Source organism: Chroicocephalus ridibundus, chromosome 2, assembly GCF_963924245.1.
Source record: "Chroicocephalus ridibundus chromosome 2, bChrRid1.1, whole genome shotgun sequence".
Taxonomy (NCBI): Eukaryota; Metazoa; Chordata; class Aves; order Charadriiformes; family Laridae; genus Chroicocephalus; species Chroicocephalus ridibundus.
The window spans coordinates 126,331,664-126,346,574 of NC_086285.1; the positions used below are offsets into that span (position 1 = coordinate 126,331,664).

General features: G+C 38.2%; 1 protein-coding gene across 2 annotated transcripts; it reads right to left on the reverse strand.

Moving 5' to 3' along the window:
- Positions 1-443: 443 nt before the first annotated feature.
- Positions 444-14,669, reverse strand: LYPLA1 (lysophospholipase 1). 2 transcript variants are annotated; one of them, XM_063326874.1, is made up of 9 exons: positions 14,436-14,669; positions 13,834-13,865; positions 10,690-10,755; positions 9,101-9,148; positions 8,204-8,274; positions 7,526-7,599; positions 6,673-6,774; positions 5,872-6,048; positions 444-4,460 (listed from the first exon to the last, which is right to left on the reverse strand). In XM_063326874.1, exons 1-9 carry the CDS (start codon positions 14,502-14,504, stop codon positions 4,407-4,409), a joined length of 693 nt encoding a protein of 230 aa, XP_063182944.1. In that variant the 5' UTR covers positions 14,505-14,669; the 3' UTR covers positions 444-4,406. The 2 variants fall into 2 exon arrangements, with proteins under 2 accessions (XP_063182944.1, XP_063182945.1); XM_063326875.1 differs by lacking the exon at positions 14,436-14,669 and having other exon boundaries at positions 13,788-13,861.
- Between the last annotated feature and the right edge of the window lie 242 nt (positions 14,670-14,911).

Sequence of the window (14,911 nt, forward strand, 5' to 3'; positions counted from 1 at the left end):
AGATCTACCTTTACTACACATTCACCCCATTCCCTCTCAAATTTTCTCTGGAGTGCCCCACACTAGGTATAACCCCGATCAGCCTCAAATATTACAGTTAACCTAAAGAGCACACGTAACCCGTGACCTGAAAACTGCTTCTTTAACAAATGTGTTAAGTGGTATGTATGCGAAATCTAATATAACTTCTCATATAACTTCCTGACACTGCAGAACCCCCAGAGAAAGGTGTAGTAGTACACAGTGAGAAGACTTTGCCTCTTTAGTGTCCTGGAATAAGGCTACTAGAAAATATTTTAATTTCTTCTACCTTTCAAAACGACTGCAGATTCCAAGAAAACAAGTTAAAATAAAATTAACCCAGAATATGAAAAAAAATAATCAAATCATACTTAGCATTCTCCCAATAAGGCAGCAAAACACAAATTGGTAAGTGGTCTTGTCTTTTCAGCGACTACAAATCATCATTTTGTAGTATTATGGCATCATGCACACATTACCATGTAATATATTTCAAGAAGCCTCTAAAGCGCCTGTGTCACAGCACATGAAAGCTTCACTTCCTTCAGGTAAGTATGGAAAAAGCCTTTAGTACTTTCCCAAACAGTGACTGAAATTTATTTCACAATGATAAAAATTGAAAGATTTTACATTTTCCCTACTACAGAAATAATTTCCAAAGTTAAGATTTCTCATCATAAATAAAATGAGTAAACTAAGTAAATTACATCTTGGATGTTTATATTAAATATAAATGGCTTATACTTCATAACACAAAAAGTGTTCAGTATTTCTTTATAAAATTTAAGATACACAGGCCTTGTACATATGGCTTCATCGACATCTTATACAGTCTGTTATCAGTCATATCCATCAACACAAATAGCATCTCTACATAAAAGATGCATCCTAATTATTTCAATGAAGTGCAGTATACTCCATTAGAGAGAACATGTTTTAATTAACAGTTCTAATACCAGTTACAGTGTACAGTACTTTTACCAATCTACTGTGTTGTAATTATACAAGATCGGAGGAAGAGACCAAATCATATAGCCCTCACAACAGTACAGACCCCAGTACAGGTTTTCTTCAAGAACGGCTGGAAGATTTAGCTTATAATACATAATTCAACATGTTTATTAAAAAGTGGGCAACATATTCCAACAAGGTCAGACTTGTGACTGCACAAAACTGCAGTCAAATTGAAGTACCATTTTGAAATTAAAAACACATTAGGGAATTAGATACCCATTGAAGCAAACCGATCTGCAAGCAAGTTATTTTCTTATCAATGCTATCGCAGGTTTAACAGACACCATCCTCTTTTGGGGAAAGTCTAACATTATAAAAAATCAACTTACTTATTGGACAGTTTCAAACTGTAGTTTATAAGGATAGGACATTCACATTTAGAACACTGACAGTCCAACTTCTCCATTTTAATCGAATATTATGAAAACCCCCACACCACACTGAGCTATCATTCAGCCTAAAAATACATGCAATTATGACAATAATCCCAGCATCAGATCACTTCAGGTAGTGAAGAAGTTCAGCTATAAGATCACACACACAGCTTTCTAACCAGCTGGGAAGTTACGAAAGACAGGAGCTCAAGGTACACACTGTAATATGGGAGGCAACAGGAGAGGCTTCAAATACGTCCTTGAAGTTTCCTCTAGCTCCTGGGCTCTTTAACAACCCCCAGCTACAACATACACATACACCCCTTTAAAAAAAAAAAAAAAAACAAAACTTGAGGGGAAGAATTCTTCCTAGAATACAGAAATTCAGAGTAAGTCACAACATTTACTTTGGTAACACAGCTCTTTGTAGAAAAAGCAACAAGCAAAACAACAGTATGAAAAAAATCTTGTTATGATAGTTGAATATTTGAACAAAGTCAGCACATAAAGCATTTCTAGAACAACATTTGAAACCATCATGGAGATGACAGTTGAAGCTGACTTGGATTAAAACACGTAAGTACTAGAAACCGATCACAAGCTGTGGACACAGTTCACCAAAATGAAGAAAGTGTTATGAAGCTAACACAGAATAAAGCTAGGACTGATCTCATTTTAACTTTTTAGAAATATTTTTTAAACTCATTCTAACAGAGTAAAAAAAAAAAAAAAATATGTGAAATGAGTCAAATAGAAGTTGAACAAGACAGCTCAACAGCATTATCCAACAATTTGCAAACAGATTAAGAAAATAATAAAGAAAAAAATAGAAGCTTGTGCAGAACTTTGGAAAACAGGCCAATATTCAGGGAATTACTTAGACAACAGTGGAACAACGATATATCTAAAAACTAGGAGAAATAACATATAGTTTGCTTACCAAGTTTGCAATTCAGCAGGACTGCAAAATTAGCTAATGCAATTTGGGAATGACTCCAAGCTAGAACACACTGTTTTCTCAATAGAACTTTGGCACAACTACAGTCAGAATATTCTGGTTTCTTCTGTGAACTAAATTAACTGAAAGACAAATTGGCAGATCTATAGAACAGAGTGACTGAGGGAAAAGACTAATTAAACTTCAAAGTTAATAGACATGCCCTCTCAACCACACAGATGGAATATCTAAAAGTGTTACAATACCACTTAGAAAAATACTCCTTTTCAATTTTACATATTGAGTTGTTTAATAATCCAGAGGCAAGTGGATTAGAAAAGCAAAACAGCTTCCTAAAAATGAAGTGTGATACATATAAAAAAAAGCACTGAAAACTGAGAACTCGCACTAGGTGAACAAGTCAGATTTCCAGCAGTAGCTGTGTTAAAGAAGGGATATAAAGGGGTAATTCCCCATTTATGCATTTGTACTGACAGATGCCTTAGATGTAAATCCATATACACCGTAAGAGGACCACTGGAACAAACTGGGAGAGGAGAAGGTACCTTAAATGCAGCTATGAAGCACAACGCTGACATGACAGATGCATCCAAAAATAGGAATATTCTTTGCTTGCAAACATATTACAGTATAGAACATTGTTATGCATCATATTATGTAATAAAAACTGTAGTGTATTTTTTAAATGTTCGGTGACAGCCCCCAAACTCTACAGAACAGCAGCGGTTTCCAGAAGTAAATTATGGCTCTTAACTGGAAAAAGCTCTTCAGTGTGCATCAATTTCTGTAACCAAGTTCATTCTAGAATTTTAAGCTTCTGAAAGAAGCGACATTCCATATCTTGCAGATTTATTTTTTTCCCATAGTAGGTCTTCATATTCCTAAGCTATACTGATCTAGAGAAATGTAGAATGATATATTTGAAAATAAAATTATTTGTTCTTTTTCAGAAGAAACTCATTTCTCAATATGCACTTAAAGAAAGTACTAGATTATATCAATTTGAAGTTTAAGTTATATCCCAACTGGACTTATATTTCTATTAAAGAAAAATAATTCAAATTAGTCAATGCCTGTGTTACAGATGAGACTTCAACAATATGCAAAACTACACAGCTGCATTGTTTTCAATTAGTTACTCCAAAGCAGACAGAAAAATCAAAACTACATGCTGGAATTGCTCATGTGAAATACCTGAACATTTCTACACAAATGAGAGCTACACGGACCAAAGCACAAGATAAATACTCAGTACGAAAACAGGCATTTTTAAATGAAACTCGAAGTAAATGAAACTATGTGCTTCTTCAGAATTCTGTTCCAAGTCAGCATTGACGTGAGTTTATAGTAATTAAAAAAAAAAAAAAAGACAATGAACAACAAATGACAATCTAACAAGGAATGAGTCCCTTTAGAATTTCCACATTATCTACCTATATGAAAACAGTTAAAAATTGAGGTGATTTAAATTTAAGAAATATCTTTGCTGACTTCTAGTCATTCTAGGAGAACAACCCTCCTTATCTGTAGTAACAATAAACATTTCATATTTAAAGCTTGGTAACATCTATTCTACCATCATATGCCCACTATATTACATGTTGTGTACTTTATGCATCCATTACATAAAGGAAATGCTTCAATGAGTATGAAGAATAAACCATGTTTCAAATATAACTAAACTGGTCACATTTACGTTGCTCGCTTAAATTGAGTTTTTAATTACTTATACAAATAGTTTAAAATTCTGCAATCAAAAAAAAAAAATCAGACCTCTTAAAACAGTATGCTTAGGTTACATTGTCATTGTTACCTAGCTGCCTCATTCATATAGTCCCACCAGTGGATGATTAATACTAAAAAGATTATCGTTTCCTGTACATGTGTATTATTTAATCCTCATCCTAAGTATAAATTTGCAACACAGTAGTAACACTGCAGGTATAGAAATAATGCTTCCTATCAGGCATATGAAAAGATTAACACTCTACCACAGTTGATGCTGGTGCATTTATATAGAAGGTTTCTCACATATCGTTTCAGTCTACGGGAGGTAGATGTTTGTCTATGAACTGTTTTACATCCATCATCTCCTGTTTAAAGATAAAAGTATGTATTAGTTGAAGTTCCCTACTGATACATATTCAGTTACACTAAATCATGTTTCAACATTTCAGTTATAACGAGCAGCTGGGCTACAAATATTAACTAATGGTTATTTATAAAATCATACCACTTTGCACACAAGTCAAGGCTGATAACTGCAAGGCACTATGCACTCATAAGAGGCTAAAATACAAGAAAACCATCAAAAACTACTTTTTTGCTCTCTCTCTGGAGTTGAGCAGGCAAGCTACACATTAATCATCAAATTATCTGAAGAGCACTAGGCTGAGCACAGATAGGATTTGAATGTAGCTAAAGCCGCAGCTTCCCATATGCTTTAAACTTTTGCAAGTTAGCAGCAGTGTGAAAAGCCAGCAGCTCCTCCTCCTAACCATTCAGTTTCAAATTCATGATGCTTCCTTCCTTAAGGAAAAGCAATACAGCAAACTAGACTGGGAAAAAAATCCATGTTAAAAATAATTATAATTTTTTTTTGTAAGAAAGAGCACATTGTTAATATATTCGTGTGACAACTCAATGCTGTTACTGTCTAAACACAATACGATTGTGTAAATGTCACAAAGAGGTTGTCCAAAAGTACAGTTCCGACAAGATGCAGCAATCCAAATTAACAAAGTTTCTGCTGCTGACAAATGGCAGATGTGTTCCTTGCCTCCTCTTATGTTTCTTGTTGCTACCACACACTTTGTGTAAGTTCTGACGCTTCAACTCACTACAGCTGCAAAAACTGAAGCCAGCAGCTTTTGCCATTTTAGTAAGTTCAAATGGTTCAAAGAAGTTTCTGATCAGCTCCAGAGCTAGTGCAAGGAAAAGAGGGCCACAAGGTCACGAGCAGAGGGAACTAGTCCACCCCTTTCTGGCAGCAGCAAACCATTACATCAGCTCAGCTGCCTGCTGAGCCAGAACCATAAATATAAGTTCTGAGGCTGTCTCTTCTGTAACGTCAACCCTCCCTTCCTATCCTTCGATGTCTCCATCCATAGAACTAACAGGATTCTTCTCTCCAAAATACCAAGTTGGATTTATGCTCTGAGAATCTGCCTTCCAATTCAGTGATATTTTTTTTAATAATCAAAGAATAAAAATTCAGAAAAAAGAGAGTATTTTATAGACCAACTAGCCTAGTCCCAAAAATACAACCTTATGAGGAAGTTCCCACTAGACATACAAACTTCTGCCTTGAATGTTTTTTTAGACAGGCATTCGTTTACTCACTGAAATCAGTCAGTAGCATCAAGCATTTGTTACTAAAAAAAAAAAACCCAAAACCAACAAAAAAAATCCTGACCCAAAAAAACCCCCCACCCAATACATATTTGTTTCAAGGAGAAAAAATTAACCATACCCAGCTAAAACACTCTCCGTTAAGAAAATTACCTCAATACATGAACTATGCATCATGCCAGAGTAAGTCCTGAAGGTTACGTTGGCTGGATTTATCATACTCTTTAGCTTTTCAACAGTGAGAGAACCAAACATTAAAGGAACCAATGGGTCACAGTCCCCATGGCACTGAAGAACAGCAATCTCCTTGTTGACACCACTGATAGGGCCCTATTAGGGGTGGAATTAGAGGGGAGAAGAGAAGAGACAGTAAGTGAAGGTAAGGCTAGTATCTTTGAGATAAAATAACTCCATGCCACTATGCCCTGTGTCATGACAAATAAGCTGAATTCTGAAAAAAAACCAAACCCCAAAACACCACAAACACAATGTATAACCAGCAAGCTCCTTATGAAGTAAGCGCTGTGCCTGAGAACATATTAAGTTCAAAAACCTGCAAATAAAATTTTGTCGCTAATTTCAGAACAGAATAACATGATTCCTGCCCAAGTAAAAAAAAAAAAATGGTACTTTATTTAAATATCTAGTCTCTAATAAGATACTGCCTTGCAGATGGAACACATGGCAAATAGAAAATTACTCTTCAAAGAAAATTTGCTGTATCCTTTAAGTTTCCTAGGAATGTCATTTTAAGCAGAGATAGCTACTGAGTATTTCCTCATTTTCCCTACTTGACAAACTCTAAAATTCCAGGTCCCTATTTTAAAAACCTTTCGGTTATCAAAAAACAGTCAATATTCAGTAATAATGATGGCTACTAATTCCTGCACAAGGTACAATCTTCAGATATACTCGTTACCCAAGTGCAAATTAGCTTAGGAAAGAAACAAATACCTGAGGAAAAGAAGCCCGTAGGGGAAGCCAACAGCTGAGGGCTACAACACCTGCTAATTTTTGGTGTGTTGTAAGAGCTGTATACAATGACAAAGCACCTCCCTAAGATAAAGAGATATAAGTATTAGAATGGCAACAGTAATGTTCCTCTTAATACTTGTTTCAAGATCTCTGGTTTCTCCTTTAAAGGTCTTCTTCCATTCCAACCTATTCTTCCTTAGAACCAATACTGAAACCAGTATTCCTATACAACATTTATTTTGCTTTTTACCCCCGCTCCAAGCCCACGAGATCAATTCAGAAGTAAAGCAAGACATTTACCATAACTAACAGCTAGGAAAAAAAAACAAAACACCAAAACGCAAAGCATGAAGTAAAGCACCATCACTCACGACAGTATTATTACTACTTTAATATTTTAATTTACTTGCATGCAGATTGGTGAGTTGGTGTATGGACTAATCAATCTACTAACCTACCTACCGCAGGTGTCTTACAAGTATGAAGGAAAGAATTTCCCAAACAAATCCAGACCATCAAATATCTACTAGTTAAATTAAAAATACTAGTAAGATCGTCACGCAAAGCTATGTATGTTACGTCCATAAAGACTTTAAATAGACTATTAATTTTAGTACCTTTTTTCTACATGTATGCTCATTTTCCAGTGAATAGTAACTATTTGCATAAAACTGGAAGACTTAATTTGTTAAGACAAAGGAAAGTTGCTACTTTAAAATTTTAGAAGCATCTAACGTCAGCTCTTCTCCAGTCAAACGTCTGGATTTCCCACCTTAGGAAAGCTAGGTTACTTCCCTAGAAAAAGACACAGTTCTTTCCAACCGTACCTTACCTGAGAAAAGCCTCCCAGAATAATTCGATTAGAAGGAATTCCATTTTTTACTTCTTGATCTATCAGTGCTTTAACTGCAATATAAATAAAGCCCAGTAGTTAAAACACACTCCATTCTGTAGAAAGTCTAGAAAAGGAAAGAGACCTTCTCCATGATGTCAACAGAAAGCTAGTGAAAGGAAAATCTAATCTGCTATACATTAAAAACTATCAAAAGATCTAGAGCATGATCAGAAATTCCAGTGCCACTATACCATTTCCAAAACAAAAACCACACAAGTAAGTATCACAAAAGCCCCACTACCAGGAAGATGGTATCCTCTTCTAACTATCCAGCATCACAAGTGGATGCTTGTGCAGCCCTGATGTGCCATGCCACCCAGAAGCTCTTAAAAAAACAAACAAGAAAAACCCAAACCCAAATACACTGGCTCCCATGTACATTCCATATTTGAGAGTATGAAGTCTTTGTACTGGTGAATTACTCTACTTACTCATGAAGTTTAAAAAAACAAAACAAACTATGCACTTAGGTAAACTTTGATCAGCAATAATACAATATATACATATTACTTTCCCTAACCATTTTGTCTTTGGAAAATATGTTTCAAACTGATAATTCATTTTTAAGAATACATGGAAGTACTTTTAAGACATACAAAGTACTCCTAAGCATACCATTCTCTGCTGCCTGCTTGATCCCAGCTTCATCTTCTTGTGAATCTGGAGAAAGTCCAATGATATCAAACCTTACAAAAATATCAACAAGAGCATTACTCATTAAAGCATCCATGCCACTTCCTTAAAAGACAAATAATAAAACTGGGATATTTTCCAGACAATAGTGTTAGCTGACATATTCGTTACTACCAACCACCCATAGTTTACAAGAAATAGTGAACAATCTGTGAATGTGGCTAAAAAGCTAGATCTAGCCAACAAAGCTTTTCTGAGTTTTGCTATCTTCTGTAATTTACTGCAGCTTAAGCAGCTCAGTTTTGATAGTTGCTCCAAAAATTATCAGCAGGAATTTCAATTTATCATGCACATACGAAATCAAAATACTGTTTGAAGAAACATAGGAAAAACAAATACACATTACTTGAGGGGAAAAAAAAACTGAAGAGAACTGGTTTAAGACCATTGAAATCTACCATATTTTTCTTGCTTTTTATTCAGAACAGGTGTTCTAAAGAACAGTTTCTAGATATCTTACTGACCCACCAAATATTACTCACTAGCAGCAATTATGTTTCCATTCCAACTCTCTACTGCTACTGCCTATGAATTCACACACTATACATACTATACTTGTAAAATAAATCGGGTTTCGTATTTTGAGACATATTTTGAGATTAGTCCTGAGAAATAACCATTACCTTAGGTACAAAAAGGAGTTCGAGCATACCCGTGAGAGCCCTTTTAGAAGAACAGAACTAAAGTAAAAAGGTTTTTATACTTACATCTGATTAAAACTAGCTATTCAGTTTGCTCATTATTTTTAATTAAGAACAATGAGTTCAAACCTCTAGATATCTTTTGATTAGAATCATCTGTAATTGAACAAATACTTACCATGATGGCATAGCCATGTTCATGTTCAAAGAAACTGGCATAACTGGCCTAGGAATAAGAATGAACAACACTGACGTAAGATACATACTGAAATTTAATAATGCAGATGCAGTTATGTCATGAAATTACATATCCTTAATTCTTACTTTTAAATCATAGTTAACATTGTCTACTTTGTAGCATCTCTTCAAGAAATCTCCTTAGAAATCTGCCAGCCCAAACACAATTAATGTTCAGAGCTCAATTACCATTCTCTATGGAGAGCAAGCAAAACATTAACAGGCTGCTTTATAAAAATATATGTGAATGTGTGTGCGCGCATATACAGCATATACATATGAAAGATGTATCTATCACACACATATGTACCTCATTTAGTTATTTCTGTGGAGCAGTCATTTATCACAACTCTATACACACGCCCAGTGGATGAAGGCACCTTACACAGCAGCATCAGCAAACCTAAGGAAGGAGCCAAATGCAGCATAGTGGCGGATACCAGTCTGGCCACACTCAGTACTTCTCTCAACAGCAGAATCTGCTTAAGCAGTGCCTCCCTTCATTGCAGGACTCATTCCCACCCTTATGCTGCTGTATGTATGGCATCTTTTCAGATATACCAAGACAATTCCAATGGACCATGCCATGGATCAAATCTGCCTGTAGTTTTAATCTACTGACACTGAAGAACACAAATTCTGCAGGGAAACACTGAAAGAGGACAAAGGGCAAACCAAAAGAACAGCAGATATCGCTATACTCTTTTTGAGTGGTTCAGCAAAGTGTGGCCATGTGGTAAAATAAATAAATAATCACAGCCCAGTAACCAGTAACACACCAAAACACTGCTTATAATACACCAAAACATTGATTACTTATCTCCCTATCATCCCTGTTCTATGTCTCCCAAGACTGCTGGAGCAAAAAAGCAATCTGAATTTTGTGTTAAAATAAATTAAGCTTATACTTAATTAGTTTTTCTATCATTAAGTAAATGCTAGATAGATCTTAATGCTTTATTTACTGACTTCCTCACCCTGCTCAGAAGTATTTAATTTCTCAAATTGCACAAAGATAGCTCAAATTGCATTATTTGCTGAAAATATGATATTCTGTGAATCTTCGAAATTTGACGTAGGTAACAGGAAAATTTCATCTACTATACATGCACCTGAGTTTAAGAAGTACATGTATCTAACACAAAGTATATTTAATGGTCAGTAAAATAAAAAAAAAAATACTACTTCTTGTTAAGACTGGCTTTTAACAAATGACTGTTGGGGGAAAAAAAGCAACAAACAATTCAATGAAAATATAAAGTCAAAACAATCTAACTTTGCACATAACTTTCCAAATACGTTTTCAGTCTGAATGAGTAAAAAAAAAAGGCAAAATATGAATAAAAATTCAATTTTGCCATAAAGTAAATCACAGACCAGTTCCTAAAAACAACGAAATATTTAATAGCATCAACATTATTTTAGCACGGTGCAGAGACACACAAATCCCACTCGACTTCATTATCTGTTCAAGTGTCTTAATAAGTAACTCTACAGAAAAATGTAAGGCAAGAAAAGTTACAAACTTACGCATGTGGGCATATGTATTTTACATGCGGGCTTTTGATACCTGCAAGCGCTTCTGACCATCCATGCCTGTTAACAAAACATATTTTAAATGGCATTTATGTTTTGTCTTAGCTCCTGTATCTATGTCGATGCAACAGCACAGAGCAAGTATGAAATATGCTGAATTAGATCAATATAAACACATTTCTAGAAAATTTTTACATCAACTGCAGTATGCTACAAATACAGTACTAAACTTAAAAGGTTTGTTCTGCCTCTGAATATTTGTTGCATATACACAGTCAAGGACACTTCATCTAAATTGACTAGAATAGTTGCAGCACAGCTGCAGAAATACCACCTCGGCTCTAGGCAAAGCCTGCTCTGTATCTGGCTGGGTTTATTAACTTGGGTGACATCTGAACACGGGCATCCTGCTTCCAGGCAGCTCTAGCCCAGAGGCTGCTTTGCTGCTCCTGTAGAGTTAAGGCAGCTTCTTTCACAGCCAACTTTGCTTTTTCTAAACCAAATTTCTTGATGTGGGAGAGCAGCGAACCGACATCTGAGCTAACTCCACATGGAGCCAACCTAATCAATCAGACTCATTAACTTTGGCTCAGCTCGAATGCTCTCAGATTTAGGCAGTCCTGAACAACACTCCACATTGCAGGTATTTTTTTAGTCTCAAGCTTGTGCTGTATGAATGCACAGAACGATGCGAGATCTGCACAGCAGATGAGTTATCAAGCTTCCTACAGACCAGGAAACTGGAAAGCATAATTTAAATGAACAGCTCTGAAAGACTCATTCCGGGGCTCATTTATACATGAGTCGAGCTGGACCCAAATCTGAACCTGTACAAAACCACTGCATGTGTCCGCACTTTGCTTTCCAGAACACCCAAAGGCACCTGTATTTCCTGATTTTTCTCATTATTCAGCACTCCTAATTCACCCACCGAACTGAATACTGGAAAGTTGATTCTAAGCAGAAAACACCTGTAACAAATTAATCAGTGACACAGCAAAACTAATCACACCAACAGCAGACAAGCGATAAAAGCATGCGTGGTTTAGTTTTAATATCATCCTGAAAAGTTAATGTATGCTAAAGATAATGTATACCTCAAGCTAATGTATACCTAGAGTTAAACACGTTTCAAACACACAGACAGCACAGACATTTCAAACACTGACTGTGTATCTCAGCCTGTTTCCTACCAATACTTTTACATACACAATTAACAAATCATGGATGATATTACTTGCATAATATTTGCAGTACCACAGAAGGCCAAATAAGAATCTAAAGGAGAAATAAGACTGACAAAAACTAGTTTGATAGAAATTTGGGGATGTTTTTTAGCCGACTATAAAGATTAATTTGACAAATTTGGAAAGCAACATCATATACACGTTTATGCAGACTCTTTAGAACAATCCTCTATGTTCAGATTTTGAAAGTAGGTACCAATCTTTAAGTGCCATTTATATAGGAGCTAAGACAGAAAAAGAACATAACCTCTGTTAGACACTTCTCAGAGTGAGCAATTTAAAAGTTCATGTGAAGTAGAACTGTGGAAAATTATAAAATTGTTAATTAGTTCTCTTCAGACAATTCTTTTTGGGTCACTACTACAGCTTTCTGGAGAAAAAAATGGCAGTTTTAGCTAATCTGATGTGCAATGGACTAGAGGAACAAATACAGTTAAATCACTCTATTTCCACAGAGGTGTTACGACTTGTTAATGCATGTATTCCAGTATGCTCAGTGCATCTGCAACTTGAGGACTGTGCGTCAGCTTTGTCACCGAAATGGAAATAGCACATTTGTATAAGGATTACAATTTATGTTAAAGAGTAAGTCCTTTTTTTTTTTTCCACTTCACAAAACCAACATCGACCCAATTTGCAACGACTCAAATTCTGAAGACTCAAAAGATTCTGCAATCACTTGCTGAACATTTGGTGCCAAGATGCAGGAAGCACTGCTGCCTCAGCTGCCTCCTACCAGCAGAAAGGAAGAAGGATAATGCAAACAAGGTGGTGTGTCAGCACACCAAATAAGAGCAAACATCTCCACTTGTAGAATACTGCCAAGTGCATGGACTTGACTCTTTTTAACTTGTTAAGTGTCCAGGTTACACAAGCTTCAATTTTGACAGCAGACTTTTTTTTTTTAGTTCTTCAGAAAAAGTTTATATGTTAAACATTGTAAGTTTCAACCTTGCATTGTTGCAAGGTTAAACATTCAAGTTCCAGGTAACAAAACCAGAGTTCTTAAAAAAAAAAAAAAAAATGTAATTTTGCCCATAAGGGAGCACAACAGACAAAGCATTCATGCCACTTATTTTCAAGTATCCAAGTGCCAATTCCTTTAAAGTCATCTACCAAAAAATAGGTTTCAACACACTCCTAACTTGTTAATTCAATGGCTTTAATGAATTTATACTTATATCTCAGCACACACAAGCTTTAAATGGAAACATTACACCACACCTAGAACACCTGCCAGAAATTCCCTATCTTTCCATTTCTGCTCAAACGTGGAAATAACAGGAAGAAGGCAAACACGTTATTTCACAGCTTGTTTGAGGTTGTTTTTTTTTTAATTCTGAAGACCATATTTCAGACGGAGAAATCTGTAGCATGAGGTGACTACTTAGGAGTTTGCTTAGATGTATCAAGTAAACCTGGATTTTAACATATGCATGACACACTGAAGTGTGAAATGTGACATGGCCTAACTGCACCTACTATCAAACCAGCAATCCACAAGTCCGGAAAAAAGAGAACTCTAAATTTAGACAAGCAGAGGAATAACTAGGAACCCACTCTCAGGAAAGCGAACGATCAGAAACCCACAGGCTTCTTTTTCCACCCAGTTTGACTCAAGAACAAAAGAGAGATCACATTCAGACCAAATTAGGTAAGTGATTGAAAAGAGAGAAGAAAAAGCTTTTCAAGAGTTATACTGGGAAATTTTAAATAAATAGATGTCACCATTATTTCAGCATATATGAAGTTTCATCTGTCGTTAGCCACTGCAGTCAACTAAGGGCAAAATAAGAAGCTTAAGTAACTTTCAATTGTTCATGTCTTTAAAACACACAGCCTTACATTTGAAACTATAACTGTTAAGTCTGTAATAGATCAGAATACACACCCGGTATCTCCCAATCCATGAAGAAAAATGACCTAAAGGGGGAAAAAAAGAAAAAACAACAAACCAAGACAGTGGTGTAAGATCACTACACTATAAACGCACCTACCCCACGTACCACAGACACCCACACAAGATCGCACCCCGTCCGGAGCACGGCAAGACTTTCTCAGAAGAAAACTCTGCTCTGCTCCGTTCCCTTCCTGCCCCGGGCCTCCCCGCCGCCATCAGCGGGCGCACCCCGGCCGCGGCCGCCGCACGGCGCCGCCGGCCCCCACCGACACCCGTGACCTTCCCCTGCCCGGCGCCGACTCCAGCCGCCGCCAAGAAAGAGGGTCCCCGCTCCGGCTCTGACAGGAAAATAACGGGACAGACCTGTCAACCATCCCGGGCCGGGCCGACACACCGTTCCCCCTCACACCGAGCGGGCGCCTGCCCTCAGCCGGGCCTGACGGCGGCATCGCCCCCAGCCCGCGGGGCCGCCCCCCGCCCAGGGCCGAGGCCGCAGCGGAGAACAAAGCGGGGCGCGGGGCCACCGCCCGCCAAGAGCGGACCCCCTTGCCCCGCCGGTGACTGCCCGCGGCTCGCCCCCCGCCCGCACTCACGGCAGCCGTCGCCTTCCTGGCGGCCGGGACGATGGCGGGAAGCGGCGCCGACATGTTGTTGCCGCACATACACCGGGCTGCGAGGCGGCCAGAGGGACACCGGCCAGGAGCGGGGGAGGCGGGACGGGCGCCGGGCCAAGAGGGCGGGAGAAGGTGGGAGGGGCGCGGGTGGGCGGGCGGCAGCCGGGGCCGCTGCGGCAGACGGGGGCGGGAGAGCGGACCTGGCACCCCACAGCCCCCCACGCCGCTCCGCCGCGCCCCGCTCCCGGGCAGCCCCCCGCGCGCGCACCGGGGGCCATCCCCGGAGCTGATTGGCTGCCGCCGGGGCGCGAGGTGGGGGCGGGGCCCGAGGCGGCCGCGCGACTGAGGGAAGCCGTTGGCGCCCGCCCGCCCCGCCCTGAGGTAAAAGATTATCGTGGCCTCCGGGGAGCCGGAGCAGCGACCCTTGGTTCCTCTTTCGGCCTTGTACGTGCCTT

What these genes read in the sequence shown, in the direction of transcription:
- LYPLA1 (XM_063326874.1), bottom strand. Translation starts at nt 14,504, where the DNA reads ATGTGCGGCAACAACATGTCGGCGCCGCTTCCCGCCATCGTCCCGGCC. An exon ending in CATGGATTGGGAGATACCGG is followed by an intron (nt 10,756 to 13,833) that starts GTGTGTATTCTG and finishes TTTTGTTAACAG; the next exon opens with GCATGGATGGTCAGAAGCGC. An exon ending in AAATACATATGCCCACATGC is followed by an intron (nt 9,149 to 10,689) that starts GTAAGTTTGTAA and finishes TCTTATTCCTAG; the next exon opens with GCCAGTTATGCCAGTTTCTT.